Source organism: Globicephala melas, chromosome 20 (assembly GCF_963455315.2).
Source record: "Globicephala melas chromosome 20, mGloMel1.2, whole genome shotgun sequence".
Classification (NCBI taxonomy): Eukaryota; Metazoa; Chordata; class Mammalia; order Artiodactyla; family Delphinidae; genus Globicephala; species Globicephala melas.
The window spans coordinates 28,380,208-28,392,718 of record NC_083333.1 but is presented as its reverse complement, the minus strand read 5'-3'; the positions used below and the strand labels follow the sequence as shown (position 1 = coordinate 28,392,718).

General features: G+C 57.6%; 2 protein-coding genes across 3 annotated transcripts; both read left to right on the top strand.

Moving 5' to 3' along the window:
• Positions 1-606: 606 nt before the first annotated feature.
• On the top strand, positions 607-5,604 carry MRPL38 (mitochondrial ribosomal protein L38). Its single transcript, XM_030837714.3, has 9 exons — positions 607-744; positions 861-1,040; positions 2,378-2,512; positions 2,592-2,800; positions 3,350-3,422; positions 3,593-3,638; positions 4,538-4,696; positions 4,886-5,022; positions 5,245-5,604. The coding sequence occupies exons 1-9, from the start codon at positions 678-680 to the stop codon at positions 5,379-5,381; spliced, it is 1,143 nt and encodes a 380-aa protein (XP_030693574.1). The 5' UTR covers positions 607-677; the 3' UTR covers positions 5,382-5,604.
• A 148-nt stretch (positions 5,605-5,752) lies between these two features.
• Positions 5,753-12,197, top strand: TRIM65 (tripartite motif containing 65). Of its 2 annotated transcripts, none has more exons than XM_060290609.2 (6): positions 5,753-7,282; positions 8,787-8,882; positions 9,129-9,362; positions 9,447-9,621; positions 9,758-9,823; positions 10,346-12,197. In XM_060290609.2, exons 1-6 carry the CDS (start codon positions 6,944-6,946, stop codon positions 10,918-10,920), a joined length of 1,485 nt encoding a protein of 494 aa, XP_060146592.1. In that variant the 5' UTR covers positions 5,753-6,943; the 3' UTR covers positions 10,921-12,197. The 2 variants fall into 2 exon arrangements, with proteins under 2 accessions (XP_060146592.1, XP_030693572.1); XM_030837712.3 differs by having other exon boundaries at positions 5,753-7,558.
• Positions 12,198-12,511: the final 314 nt, after the last annotated feature.

Genomic DNA, 12,511 nt, shown 5'->3' with positions numbered 1-12,511 from the left:
ACCCTGAAAAGGTTTAGGCAAAGGCAAAAACTTGGAGGTGATCAAAAGCTAACACATATCCCACAGTTAAGTGCTTTATATATGTTAATTAACATTTAATCCTTCTAACAATCCTATGAGGTAAGCACTATTACTACGTGCTTTTTTTTTCCAAATGAGGAAACTGCAAGGGCGACAGCAAGGTCACAATCTGGAATCTGAACCCAAGTAGGAGGACTCCTGAATCCCTGCTCGCAACCCCTTCCCCTGCCCGTGCTGCCGGGGGTGCTCAGGATGCCGCCTTCAGGGACTGGGTGACCCTTGAGAGAGAGCAGCACCCAGAGCCCCGCAAAGCGCCTACCTCGTTGAGCCGAGGTGGCTGCGGGCCCGGCCGACCGTCCCCAGTCTGTGCCGCCCCCTGGTGGCTGGACGCGGGAAGGGGTCCGGACCGCTCGCAGCTCCGCCTCGCCGTTCACCGGTCACTTCCGGAGCCAGGGCGCTCGAGGTCCGCAGCCACCTCCCGGAGGGAGGAGCTCGCGGATCCCAGGAAGTAAGACTGCTGGGCCTAGGAGGGGGCGTGGCTCCTATGATGCTGGGGCGGGGCCTGAGGGCGGGGCTTCCGCCGTGCGCTCAGGCGCTGCTGCGGCCGCCTCTTTCGGGTCTTAGGAGCCGCGGTGGCGACGGCGGCTTGGGGGAAGATGGCGGCGACCTGGTGGCGAGTCGCGTTGTACGGGAGTCGGAGGTGGCGGGGCTTCAGCACCTCAGGTGAGGGCTCTTGGAGGTCTCCGTATAGCCGAACCCTGGGGATCGAGCCAGCTCCCGCCCCCGACCTCCGTGGGGCCGGGCCGGGGCCGGCCTGACGTCCCGCTCTCTGCCCGCAGCCGCCCTGAGCCGCCGGACCGCTCCTCTGGGGCCGATGCCCAACGAGGTCATCGACGTGAGCAACCTGGAGCGGCTGAAGAAGTACCGCAGCTTCGACCGCTACCGGCGCCGGGCGGAGCAGGAGGCGCGGGACCCGCACTGGTGGCGGACCTACCGGGAGCATTTCGGAGAGGAGTCAGGTGCGGGGCGACAGGAGCTGCGCGGTGACCCCGCCGCCTTGCGACTCGGGGGGGCCCCGCCGGCGTCCTCCTCGAGCTTGGGGGAGGGGGCCTGCCAGCGGTCCCGTGCGCACCGGTGGCGATTTAGTCCCACCAGGATTTTTCACACCTTTCGGTCCCCCTACTTTGGAACATTCCCTTCTCTCATTATTAGAGTTCCACCTTGGATATTTCTACACCTAAAGCCCTTTCCTGACCAGCTCCCCACGGCCCAGTTCCGGGTTAGAACGCCCCTCTCTGCTCCTACAATACTGTTCATGTAGCCTTGGCCACACCGTATCCTGACTCTTTTCGCTGCCTCCCTCCCAGTTCATGAGCTCCCTAAGGGTGGGGATCCTGCCTGTCTTGACCACCATTGGATCCTTGCACCCGCACAGTGCTTGGCACGTAGGTGTGCAATACTTTGCTGAATTAAATTGAAAGCCCTGGGCAAGGTGACTCAGGGACCCTGCTCCTGAGAGACTGACTACACTTAAGGAGTTTGTTCTTTGGAAAGCGTTTATAAAGGAGTTTTAATGATGGTTAAGGGCACACATGTGGAATCTTACTTAAACCCAAGTCAATCTCTTGGGAGTGACTTCCCTGAGGTTCAGTTTCCTCAACTATAAAATAAAAAGATTGTGTCTGTGTCACAAGATCGTTGTGAGGATTAAAGGATACAGTTAATCGGAATTCTTAGACTAATGTCATTCTTGATGTGGGCTCAGTGTCTGTTTCTTATTGTCATAGTCTAACATAAATGGGAAAGGGTGCTGGATTGAAAGTTTTCTAGGGTCTTGCTCCTCAGAGTGTGTTCTGGGAACAGCAGCATGGGCATTACCTAGGAGCTTGTTAGGAATGCAGAGTGTCAGGCCCCACGCTAACTTGCTGATTCAGAATCTGAATTTAAACAAGTTTCCCAGGTGACTTGTGTGGTTTTGTGCATTAAGTGTGAGAAGTGCTTCTTTGCTTCTAGCTTCAGCTCTGAATTCTGCCAGGTACACAGGTGCGAGTCCATGGCCAGCTGTGAACAGGCTTGAAGGTGATGCCAACTATAATTGGGATGGCCATCCGCCTCGATTTCCCATGACCGAGACAGATGATGTAACCTGGTTTAGGGATCAGTCTCAAGTTGTACCCAATTTGCTTAGCAACTGGACCCTGTTCATGTCTGTGAAGCTGACTACACAGTATATTTTAGTTTTGTGAATTAAAGGGTAAGCTTTAGCAGCAGAGCTTGCCCAGTGAAAGGAAAGGTATGGACAGGCAGCTTAACCAAGACCTGATCTTACTTTCTTTAACACCCCTTCCCTCCCCAGATCCCAAAGACAAGATTGACATTGGGTTGCCTGCACCTAAGGTCTGCCGGACCCAACAGCTGTTGGAGCGGAAGCGGGTCCTCCAGGCACTGCGGGCCAATGTGGAGGAGGAACGGGCCGCTCGCCTCCGCACAGGTAAGCCTTCCCAGGGGAGAGGGTCCTGGGTGTGTCCCTGCCCTGACCCTGCATCCCAGCTGGCATCATTCCTTCCCAGCACGCATCCCACTGGAGGCAGTGAGGGCTGAGTGGGAGAGGACCTGTGGCCCCTACCACAAGCAGCGTCTGGCTGAACACTACGGCCTCTATCGAGACCTGTTCCACGGGGCCACCTTCGTGCCCCGAGTCCCCCTGCATGTGGCCTACGCTATAGGCGAGGACGACTTGGTGCCTGTGTACTACGGCAATGAGGTCACTCCAACTGAGGTAACTGCTGGCCTGTGCCCCTCCCCGCCCTGTGTACACAGACATATCCCACCATGGGGCCACAGACAAAAACTCCTTTTTGAAAGTATTTATAGAGGCAGTTTTTATGGTGGTTAAGGACACAAGCACGGCATCTGTGTAGACTGATCTGGGGTCTTCTTGTTCTCTGTCTCCTCTTTTTGATTTCCTGATAAACAACACCATGATACAGTAATTACAAAGAAGAGGATGTAAAGTGAAAGGAAAAGAAGCCGCATCTTGGCATACTGCTGTGACTGACCCTCTGTCTTCAAAGTGCCCTCCTAGCCCCTGGTCCTTGGCCTTCTTGTGGTTCAGATCTCGGGATAGTCAACTCTGTAGAGTTCTATAAGTCTATAAGTCTCTGTTTGCCCACCTGCCTCTCAAGGGGCTGTCATGGGCATTTGTTTCAGAATGGACTCTTCTTTCTCCAAGGTTTCTCAGGCTCCTGACCTCCAGAACGAAGGTCTGTTTAGAACAGCTTGTCCATCCCTGATGGGGGTGACAGCTCCATCGTTCTTTCCCCACCAGGCTGCCCAGGCCCCGGAGGTGACCTATAAGGCAGGCGAGGGCTCCATGTGGACACTGCTGCTCACCAACTTGGGTAGGTGTCTGGGGCTCACTGGGACTCCTGCCTCCTTCACCTCCCGGGAGCCAGGGCCCTGGGGAGCTGGGGGAGGGGCCAGATGGAAAGCTCCAGCCCCAGCTCCTTCCCAGGGAGGAGGCGGGAAGGGGCGGCAGTTCCCGCAGTCAGTGGGCTGTGTTTATGTGCAGATGGGCACCTGCTGGAACCGGATGCCGAGTATTTGCACTGGCTGCTGTGAGTACCTGCGGTAGGGGAATGGGTCAGAAGCGTTCCAGGAGGCCCTGGCACCCTGGAAAGATCTGCACCTGCATTTCAGTCGTGGCTCCACCATGGATTAACCACCACCTCCCATCCCTGGAGGTGGTTCGTCACGTCTGCTTCCTGAGGGTGTCAGGGGCCCTGTGATCCAGTGGCTGAAGACAGGTGCAGAAGGAAAGCAGTGGGCCTTGGCCTCTCCCACAGGCCTCCTGGTCTCCCTGAACTCCTTTCCTTACCTGTAAAACAAGGATGATGCCACCACGTGCCTTAGCCACCCTGAGGGGCTCTGTGACAATCAAATGGGAAAGGAGTCCATGAGAGGCCTCCGGTACCTGTGGGCTGCCTCTTGTTTTCTCGGTGGCCTTTGGTTCTGAGCACCAGGCCAAGGGGAGGAGGTCAGGCATTTTTATTCAACTGCAGTTACCAGCCTGTGTAACAGGACCCTCTGGGGAGTTGTACCTGGGGCAGGTACAGCGGCCATCCCAGTGCCAGGCTGGGCAAACACTCCCTGACAAACCTAGAGGCTTTGGGAAACCGGGAGAGAAACAGCCCAAGGTCGCATGGCTCTCCCGCGTGCACAGCTGTGGCATCCCCACAGCTCCCCAGGGCCAGTAAACAGGCTGCTTGACCTAGCTCTCATCTTGACAGTTCCTGGGGCCCTTGTCGGCCTCTGAGCCCCTACTGTTCCCTCCACAAGTTTGCAGTCCATCCGAGGGTTTACAGAGCTCTACTTCCTACTTGATTGTACAATAGAGATCATTTTAGGGTCTCTCTTCCCGGGGAGGTATATCAGTCTCTAGGGAGCACACGGGTGGGGATGTTCCTGCTGCCACCTCCCGCGAGTGGTAATTAACAGATGCTTTTTCTCCCACCAGAACCAACATCCCAGGCAACAGGGTGGCTGAAGGACAGGAGACGTGTCCCTACCTGCCCCCCTTCCCTGCCCGAGGCTCCGGCTTCCACCGCTTTGCCTTTCTGCTCTTCAAGCAGGACAAGCCAATCGACTTCTCTGGGGACACCCGGCCCTCACCCTGGTAATCTGTGCCCCTCCCCCCCACACAGCTACCCCCAGCCTCAGGCCAGCTTCCCAGCAGTGGTCAGTCTTTCTCAGTTCTCTCTCGTAACTTGAGCTGTGCTAGGCAGACCCTAAGGGGCTTCTCAGCATTGCCTGTGGGGCTCTGGTGCCCCCTTCCCCACTCTCTAATGCTCCGCTCTTCCTCCAGCTACCAGCTTGCCCAGCGGACCTTCCACACTTTTGATTTCTACAAGAAACACCAAGATGCCATGACTCCAGCTGGCCTGGCCTTCTTCCAGTGCCGCTGGGATGACTCGGTCACCCACATCTTCCACCAGCTCCTGGGTAAGGGCAGAGTGGGCTGGAGGAGGGGGCGGCTGGCCTGAGCTCACAGACCTCTCCTGACTTGCCAGGAGGAGCGCCTGTCAGGAGAGGGCCACCAGCAGGCATGCCACTCCTGGGGTGGGCTGGCTGGGTGGTGCCAGCCTGGGCAGTCCCACCTGGCAGACGCGAGAGGGGCTCAGGCCAGCAGCAGTCTACACACACGCCCCTTCACTCTTCTTGCAGACATGCGAGAGCCTGTGTTTGAGTTTATGCGGCCGCCCCCTTATCACCCTAAGCAGAAGCGCTTCCCCCACCGGCAGCCCCTGCGCTACCTGGACCGGTACAGAGACAGTCACGAACCCACCTATGGCATCTACTGAGTGGCTGGAGTGCCACCCCCCTCAGAGAGTGGACTGGGCCTCTCAGGCCACCCTGTCAGGCTCCGCAGGCGGGAGCAATAGAGACACAGTGCCAAGGGGGGCAAGCATTGGGGTTCTCCGGCCTGCCTGAGGCAGCCCCTCTGCTGCCCTCCCAGCAGGCCCAGGGCTTGGAAGTGAAGAAAGTTGGGGAGTTGGGGGTATGAATATATTGATTTTTGCTGTAGCTGGTCTGGGTCTGTGTTCTGGGAGCAGCCAGAATGCCCCCTGGTGGGACTCTTGCTTTATGGGTGGGAAGAAGGCTGTCTCCCACCCCAGGAGGTGACCCCTCACCTCTGCTTCCTGAGGGTGTCAGAGGCCCTGCGATCCACTGGCTGAAGACGGGTGCAGAAGAAAAGCAGGCAGTGGACCCTGGCTGCTCCCACAGGCCTCTTGAAAGAAATTTGCCAGCCCTGGGCATTGGCCCCTTGCCGGCTGTTCACAGGCTCCTGGCCTCCAGATACTTTGAATAAGAAGCCTTGTCAGGTGGGGCAAAGGCAGGTCTCAGAGATCTCTGGGCACGCCCCCTGCTCAGGACCCAGAAAGCTCCCGAGTGCTTGCTGGATGGTTAGGGTATTTCTCCTCTCTAAAGGCAGAGACTGCCTAGTAGCCAGTCAAGAGATCAATGCACCTTGTCCAGCAAGAGAAACTTCACATACTGTCACCCAGAAGACAATACGCTTGCTGCATCAAAGGGAGAGGACGCCCCGCCTCAAAATTAGGCCAGCTCCTTTGGAAAGAAAGAGTTAACCCTCCTCCAGCTCACGCTGGCCCAGCACACACTGCCCCCAGGGCAGGTGGGTTAGCAGTCAGGATCCTTCTGTGCTCAGCTGCAGGGGAACCACCTCTCTAAAAAGTGAGGTTCCAGAACAGTTGGGACCTGCAGACAAGGAACTCTCCCCAGCAGAGGGCTGACACCCAGAGGGGCTTCCAAGTGCAGGTTAAGCTTGCTTTAGTTTCCATTAAAGGGGGTAGGAAGGAACCACTGTTTTTTGGTCTCTGTCTCTTGGTAACCAGAAATTTCCACCTCACTGTTTGCTTTAAAAGAACCGAAATTAGGCATAACCTAGAGAAGGGAGACACCCTAATCCGGCAAGTGCCTGAAATTCAGCTCAAGGAAAAAGTGCAGCAGGGCCCCTCGGGTCAGGAGAGAGCATTTAATGAGCACTAGCTGTGTGTGCCATGCTCATTGCCAGGCATTCCCATGTGCGGTCCTGTTCCATTTAATCGCCAAAACCCCTGGGAGGTAGATAACAACAGCCCTTGTTGTTAGTAGTATTTGCATGAGATTTTCAGATTAGGGGCTCAGAAGAGGTTCTGGTGGTGGCCCTCAGCCAGGAGGAGGCCAGGAGGCCCGACGGGTTTCCCAAGCCTCTTGTGTCCAGATTCCCTGCACGGGAGCTGCTGGACTGAGGATCTAGGGAAGCAGGATGGAGGTCCCAGAGAGAGCTGGACCCCAACTCCCAGTTTCGGGTGGTAAAAGGCAGGCAGGGGTGGCTCGGAGTTGATAGGGGCCGAGCACCGGAATGGGAAGCCAATCCCGCAGCCGTCGGCGCAGGGTGGAGCGAGCGCACTGGGAGTGGCGGCTGGTCGGGGCGGAAGAAGGGCTGTCAAGTTCGTCTTCCCAGGCGGGTCCTGGCTCCGCCCGCCGCACCCACACCCGGGCGCCGGCGGTCCCTTTAAGAGGCCCCGGCCTTCCGCCCGTGCGTCTGGGGCCGCGCGCCGCCGCCATGGCCGCGCCGTGGCTGGAGGACAGGCTGACCTGTGCCATCTGCCTGGGGCTCTACCGGGACCCGGTGACGCTGTTCTGCGGCCACAACTTCTGCAGGGCCTGTATCCAGGACTGGTTGGGCCGCAGCGAGAAGGTGTGCCCCGAGTGCCGGGAGCCCTTCCCCGACAGCGCCGAGCTGCGCCGCAACGTGGCTCTGAGCGGCGTGCTGGAGGATCTGAGCGGCGTGCTGGAGGATCTGCGCGTCCGGCCGGCGCCCGAACCCGGCCCCGGCGCGTGCTGCCCCCGGCACGGGAGGCCGCTCGAGCTTTTCTGCCGCACCGAGGGCCTCTGCGTGTGCAGCGTGTGCACCGTGCGCGAGTGTCGCCTCCACGAGCGTACGCTGCTGGACGCCGAGCGCCGAGAGCGCGAGGTGACCCTCGGGGGACCCCGCCCTGCTCTCTGCGCCCGGGCGGGGCTGGCAGCTTCAGCAGCTTCGCTTGGTCCTGTTTTTATTCTGGTTTGAAAGGAGGTGGTGGTCAGAAAACAGATGCTTGGAATAGAGATGTTAGAGCTGGTGACGAGTCCAGGGTGAAGTTACAGGGGTGAGTGGCTGAGATGGAATGAGGAGGTCAAGCAGCCCAGAGCCAGAATGTGGAGGATAATCCCTGTGGCTGCTGAAGGCACAGAGTAAGGACAGGGTGTTACTGCTTGTGGGACCAAAGACCTTGCACTAAGCATCGAAGTTTGCAGTGGAGGGCAGCAACAGGGAGAGAGGGAGGAACAGGTGGCACAGCCGGCGGCAGATGCACTGCAGGAGCTATAATTTGGCTAGGGAGAGGGGAAGTGACGCTGGGGTGTGAGGGGCTGGATGTGTGCCCTTGGGGGAGAGTCAGGGTGAACCAGAAAAGTCTGCCCTGCCCCCTCCTACGTTCAGCATGTTTTACCGTGCCGGAGGCGGTGAGGCCTGAACAGAGGCACAAGTGCTGCACTTAGGAAGACCTGATTACTTTGACCAAGTTGTCAACTTCTCTGACCTGTGAATCGGGGATAATATCAGTCCTTCCATCAAAGTGTTGCTGGGACAAGAAGAATCAAGACAGGCTCTTGACCTGGTACAGGGAACCAAATCCTAGCAGATGCGCAGTCCTGAACTACGAGAGTATAGCATTTTGATCCTCGAGGAGACCAGACAGGTCACAACCAAATAGGGGTGCCCCCTTCCCCCTCATGTCCAAAGCTGGGCCTGAGGACTGGCCAGGCATTTGGAAGAACCCAGCTTATACCTGCGGTGCACTGCCCACCTGTCAAAAAACTTCGGTGCTTTGGGTCGTCGCCCCTTCCCCTCAAGGCCGCGTAAGCTCCCATTTATTGACTGGGGGTAGTGGGGGGCTGCTCTGCCCCAGGTTGCTTGTCTTCAGCCCAAGGCCTCTGCACCACCCTGCTCCGGGTGGGGAAGGGGCCTTGTCCAGGCCTCCCTGGGACTCTGACCCAGTTCTCCCGGGGCACACACCAAGGCTGATGCTCTGCGTGCTGGCCTCACCTGGGGTGGCATGAGGAGGGGATGCCCAGCATCTGCAGGTGTTTTGACTGGCTGAGGGGGGAACTTCACAGCCGATCCTGGATCTCTCTTGTTACTTGTCCCCCGGTGGGCACCACAGGCCCAGCTGAGAGCCACACTGGAGGTCACCCAGCAGCAGGCCACCCAGGCTGAGAGCCAGCTACAGGAGCTGCAGCAGCGAAGCAGCCAGATCCAGGTATGAGGCCTGTCTGCTCCACGCCCCCCACGTCCTCATGCCGTGTCCTTCGAGCAGCCACTGGCCGGTTCCTGGGACACCGGGCAGTAGGTGTAAGCTGCCTTGAAAATGCCTCCTGGCAGCAGGAAAGGAAGGGCTGAACAGGGGGAGAGATTCCAGGGACCATGGCTCCCCACATTCCCACCCCTCAGGCCAGCGGGCAGCCCAGGGACTTGGCTGCCCTCGACTTCTCCTGTGCCCACCCAGAGCTCAGCCTGCACCCTGACCTCCGTGATCTCTGGCAAGTTCAACCGCCTGCTGCAGGCCCTGGAGATGCAGCGGAACTTGGCCCTGAGGAACATCGAGGTGGCCAAGACACAGGCGCTGGAACAGGCCCGGGACGAGAAACAGCGACTGCAGGGCCACCTGGAGGCCTTGTCTTGCTGTGACCACAGGATTCGCAACCTCCTGGAGCAGTTGGACGACCGGACCTTCCTCCAGGTACCAGGCCTTGGGGCGGCAGGGTGGGGACTGGGGTGCCTGCCCCTCGTGCTCCGGCTTACTGCAGCTGTCCCCGGGGCTCAGGAATCACAGCTCCTGGCGCCCCCAGGCCCGCTTGGGCCACTGACTCTCCCGCACTGGGACGAAGATCAGCAGCTGGGCGGCCTGAAGGAGTCCCTGAGCCAGCTGTGTGCCCTCCTCCTGGAAGAGGGGGGCCACCCCGGAGCACCAGCCGAGGCTGCTGACTTTGGCTCCATGGGTAAGGCTGACCCCAGATCTCTCTCCACCCCTCTGGGCCCAGCTGTTCTTCCCACTGGGGTGGTAATGGAGTCAGGGCCCAGCCCCCATGAGCTCCCCTCCAGGTCACTCCCCTAAAACACTGCTTTGCCCCCTAGAGGCCCCGGGTCCCCCGGCACCAGTCGCGAGCCTCGTCTGTCCACTGAGGAGGAAACTCTGGCAGAGTAAGAAGGCCCATCGCATGTGTGTGTGCACCTGTGTGAGCGTGTGCGTGTGAGTGCGCTGTGTGTACACGTGGGTCTGTGCGTGTGCACGGCACGTGCTATGACTGCTCTGTACAGGAAGTCTGTTTCCCTCCCCTCCCTGGGGCTAGCCTGGCCCCTCTGCACACCTGTTGCAGGATGCACACCTCTTACACGTGCAGCCCGTGTAGTGTTTAAGGAGATTCTGGGCACGCAAATCTGGGATTGATCACAGTTCTTCCACTTTACGAAGTTAGGTGACCTTTCTGAACCTCCGTTTTCTCATCTGTGAAACGAGGCTGATGGAAGGTTCCACCTCAGGGGTTGCATGGAGGGTCGGATGCTGAGATGATGTCCTCGTTAGCTCAGCTTGCAGTCGCCCCGGCAGATGTCTGGCGATCCGCCCGTGGACCTTCAGTTGCTGTCTCTCCCCTCTGGGGACAGGATGGTGGCCAGGCACAGGCACCCTTGCCCGCTCACCTTCCATCCATCTCTGCCCAACAGATTATCGCAACCTGACCTTCGACCCCGTCAGCGCCAACCGTCACTTCTACCTGTCTCAGCAGGACCGGCAGGTAAAGCACCGTCGCAAGCCCCGGGGCCCAGATGGGCCAGGCAGCTTCGAGCTCTGGCAAGTGCAGTGTGCCCAGAGCTTCCAGGCCGGGCAGCACTACTGGGAGGTACGTGTGTCCAACCACTCGGTGACGCTGGGCGTTGCCTACTCAGAACTAACGAGGCGCAAGCTGGGGCCCCACACGGACAACATCGGCCGTGGGCCCAGCTCCTGGGGGCTCTGCATTCAGGAGGACAGCACCCAGGCCTGGCACAACGGGGAGGCCCGGCGCCTCCCGGGGGTATCAGGGCGGCTCCTGGGCATGGATTTGGACCTGACCTCTGGCTGCCTCACCTTCTACAGCCTGGAGCCCGAGACCCAACACTTGTATACCTTTCATGCCATCTTCTCCCGGCCCCTCCACCCCGTTTTCTGGCTCCTCGAGGGTAGGACCCTGACCCTGTGCCATCGGCCCGAGGCCAAGCTCCCTCCAGGGCTCCAGGAAGAGGCCTCAGGGCTCAGCTGAGGAAGGCACGGGATGGAGCTCAGGGTCAGGACCGGGTGCCACCAGGCCTGTGGGCCCAAGAACTGCCCCAGCCCCTGGCCTGGGGGCCTGAGGCCACAGCTCTAACGGGACCAGTTGGTGGCCAGAAGACCGAGTCAGGACCAGGCTGGGCCACTTGGAGAGAGAGGTGGGTGGAGCCTCCAAACTGGAGTTTACTTTTTCAGCCTCTCTGAACGGGACAGGGGCTAAAGGAAGTAAAATGGGAGCCCAGTTCTAGGCACTGCCTGGACCTCAGAGGCTAGTGCAGTGCCCAGGGCTCCTGGTCCTTCAGGAGAGCGAGTGTGGTGCGGGACACACCACAGGGTGGGACAGACAAAATCATACACGCAACAGCCCCAGAGGAAAAAACGATTCCTAGAGGAAATCTTGGGAAAATTGATATTTACCTTTTCCCTCCTCATCTTTCTCTCTTTTCTTTTTGTTATTTTCCTTAACATTTCGTATAGTTTGGTCTTTTTTTCTTTTACTTTGTACATCCTTGTGATCGTATTCTATAAACAATTGTGTTTTCTGCGTGTTTTACTTAACAAGCATTTTTCACATTGTTATAAACTTTTCTCTGAATGACTACAGTATAGACAGTCATTCTAATGACAAAGACAAATTCTAATCAGAATTTGTTTACCCATTATTGGACATTCAAAACGTTTTATTTGAGGGCTCTAAAAATATGGCCGTGATGACTGTTTTTGAACAGGAAGCTTTGGCCATATTTATTGTTACGTACGTAGGCTACATTTCCTAAAGAGGAATTGCTCAACAGAGAAACAATGAACACTTGAAGATTTTTTATTTTTATACAAAGGACCAAAATAAAGAAACCTTGAGTCAGACCAGCTAGTGCCCCTGCCCCCCCCATCCCACCAGGCAAGTTGTTGTGGCAGAGCCTCAGCTGCCGTCTTCCCCACCTTATCCCCAGCGGGGGTGTGGGGATTAAGCACAGTCATTCGTGTAGGTGCCAGCACACTGCCAACTCCTTTTATTTTGGTTTTTGCTCTTTGGAACATGTTTCCGCGAAGATCCTTGTACATGTTTTTGCTTGTGTTTCTGGAAGTGAGGGTGCTGGGCCACAGGGGAGCAGTCGTTTTGTACTTGAAATGTTCCACTTCTTGATCTGGGTGGTGGTTCCAAGGGTGTTTGCTTTATAACTTTTCCCACTGCACACACATGTTTTATGTACTCACGTGTAAGTATCTGACAATAAAAGTTTTATTAAAGGATAACACATACTCCAAAAGTTACAAAATATTTTTATATAAAGTGTACCTCCCTCCCCACATGGTAACCTGGCCTCGGCCGCTGCCACAGTCGCAGACTCCATCTTGTGGCCTCACTCCTCAGCCGTTTGGCTCTCTGTTCAAGGGCAGGGCCAGGCCTCTGATTGGTGCAGCCTGGGCAAGGAGCTTCCGGTAAGATTCCTAAGGTGGGGAGGTCCCCAAACATGGGAAGGAGGTTGTGACACTGGGCAGCCCAACAGTGTGACAGCTGGGTTAACAGCAGGAGCTGAAAGGCCGGGCAGGGCAGGATGCAGGACTGAGCTGGCCAGGTAGCC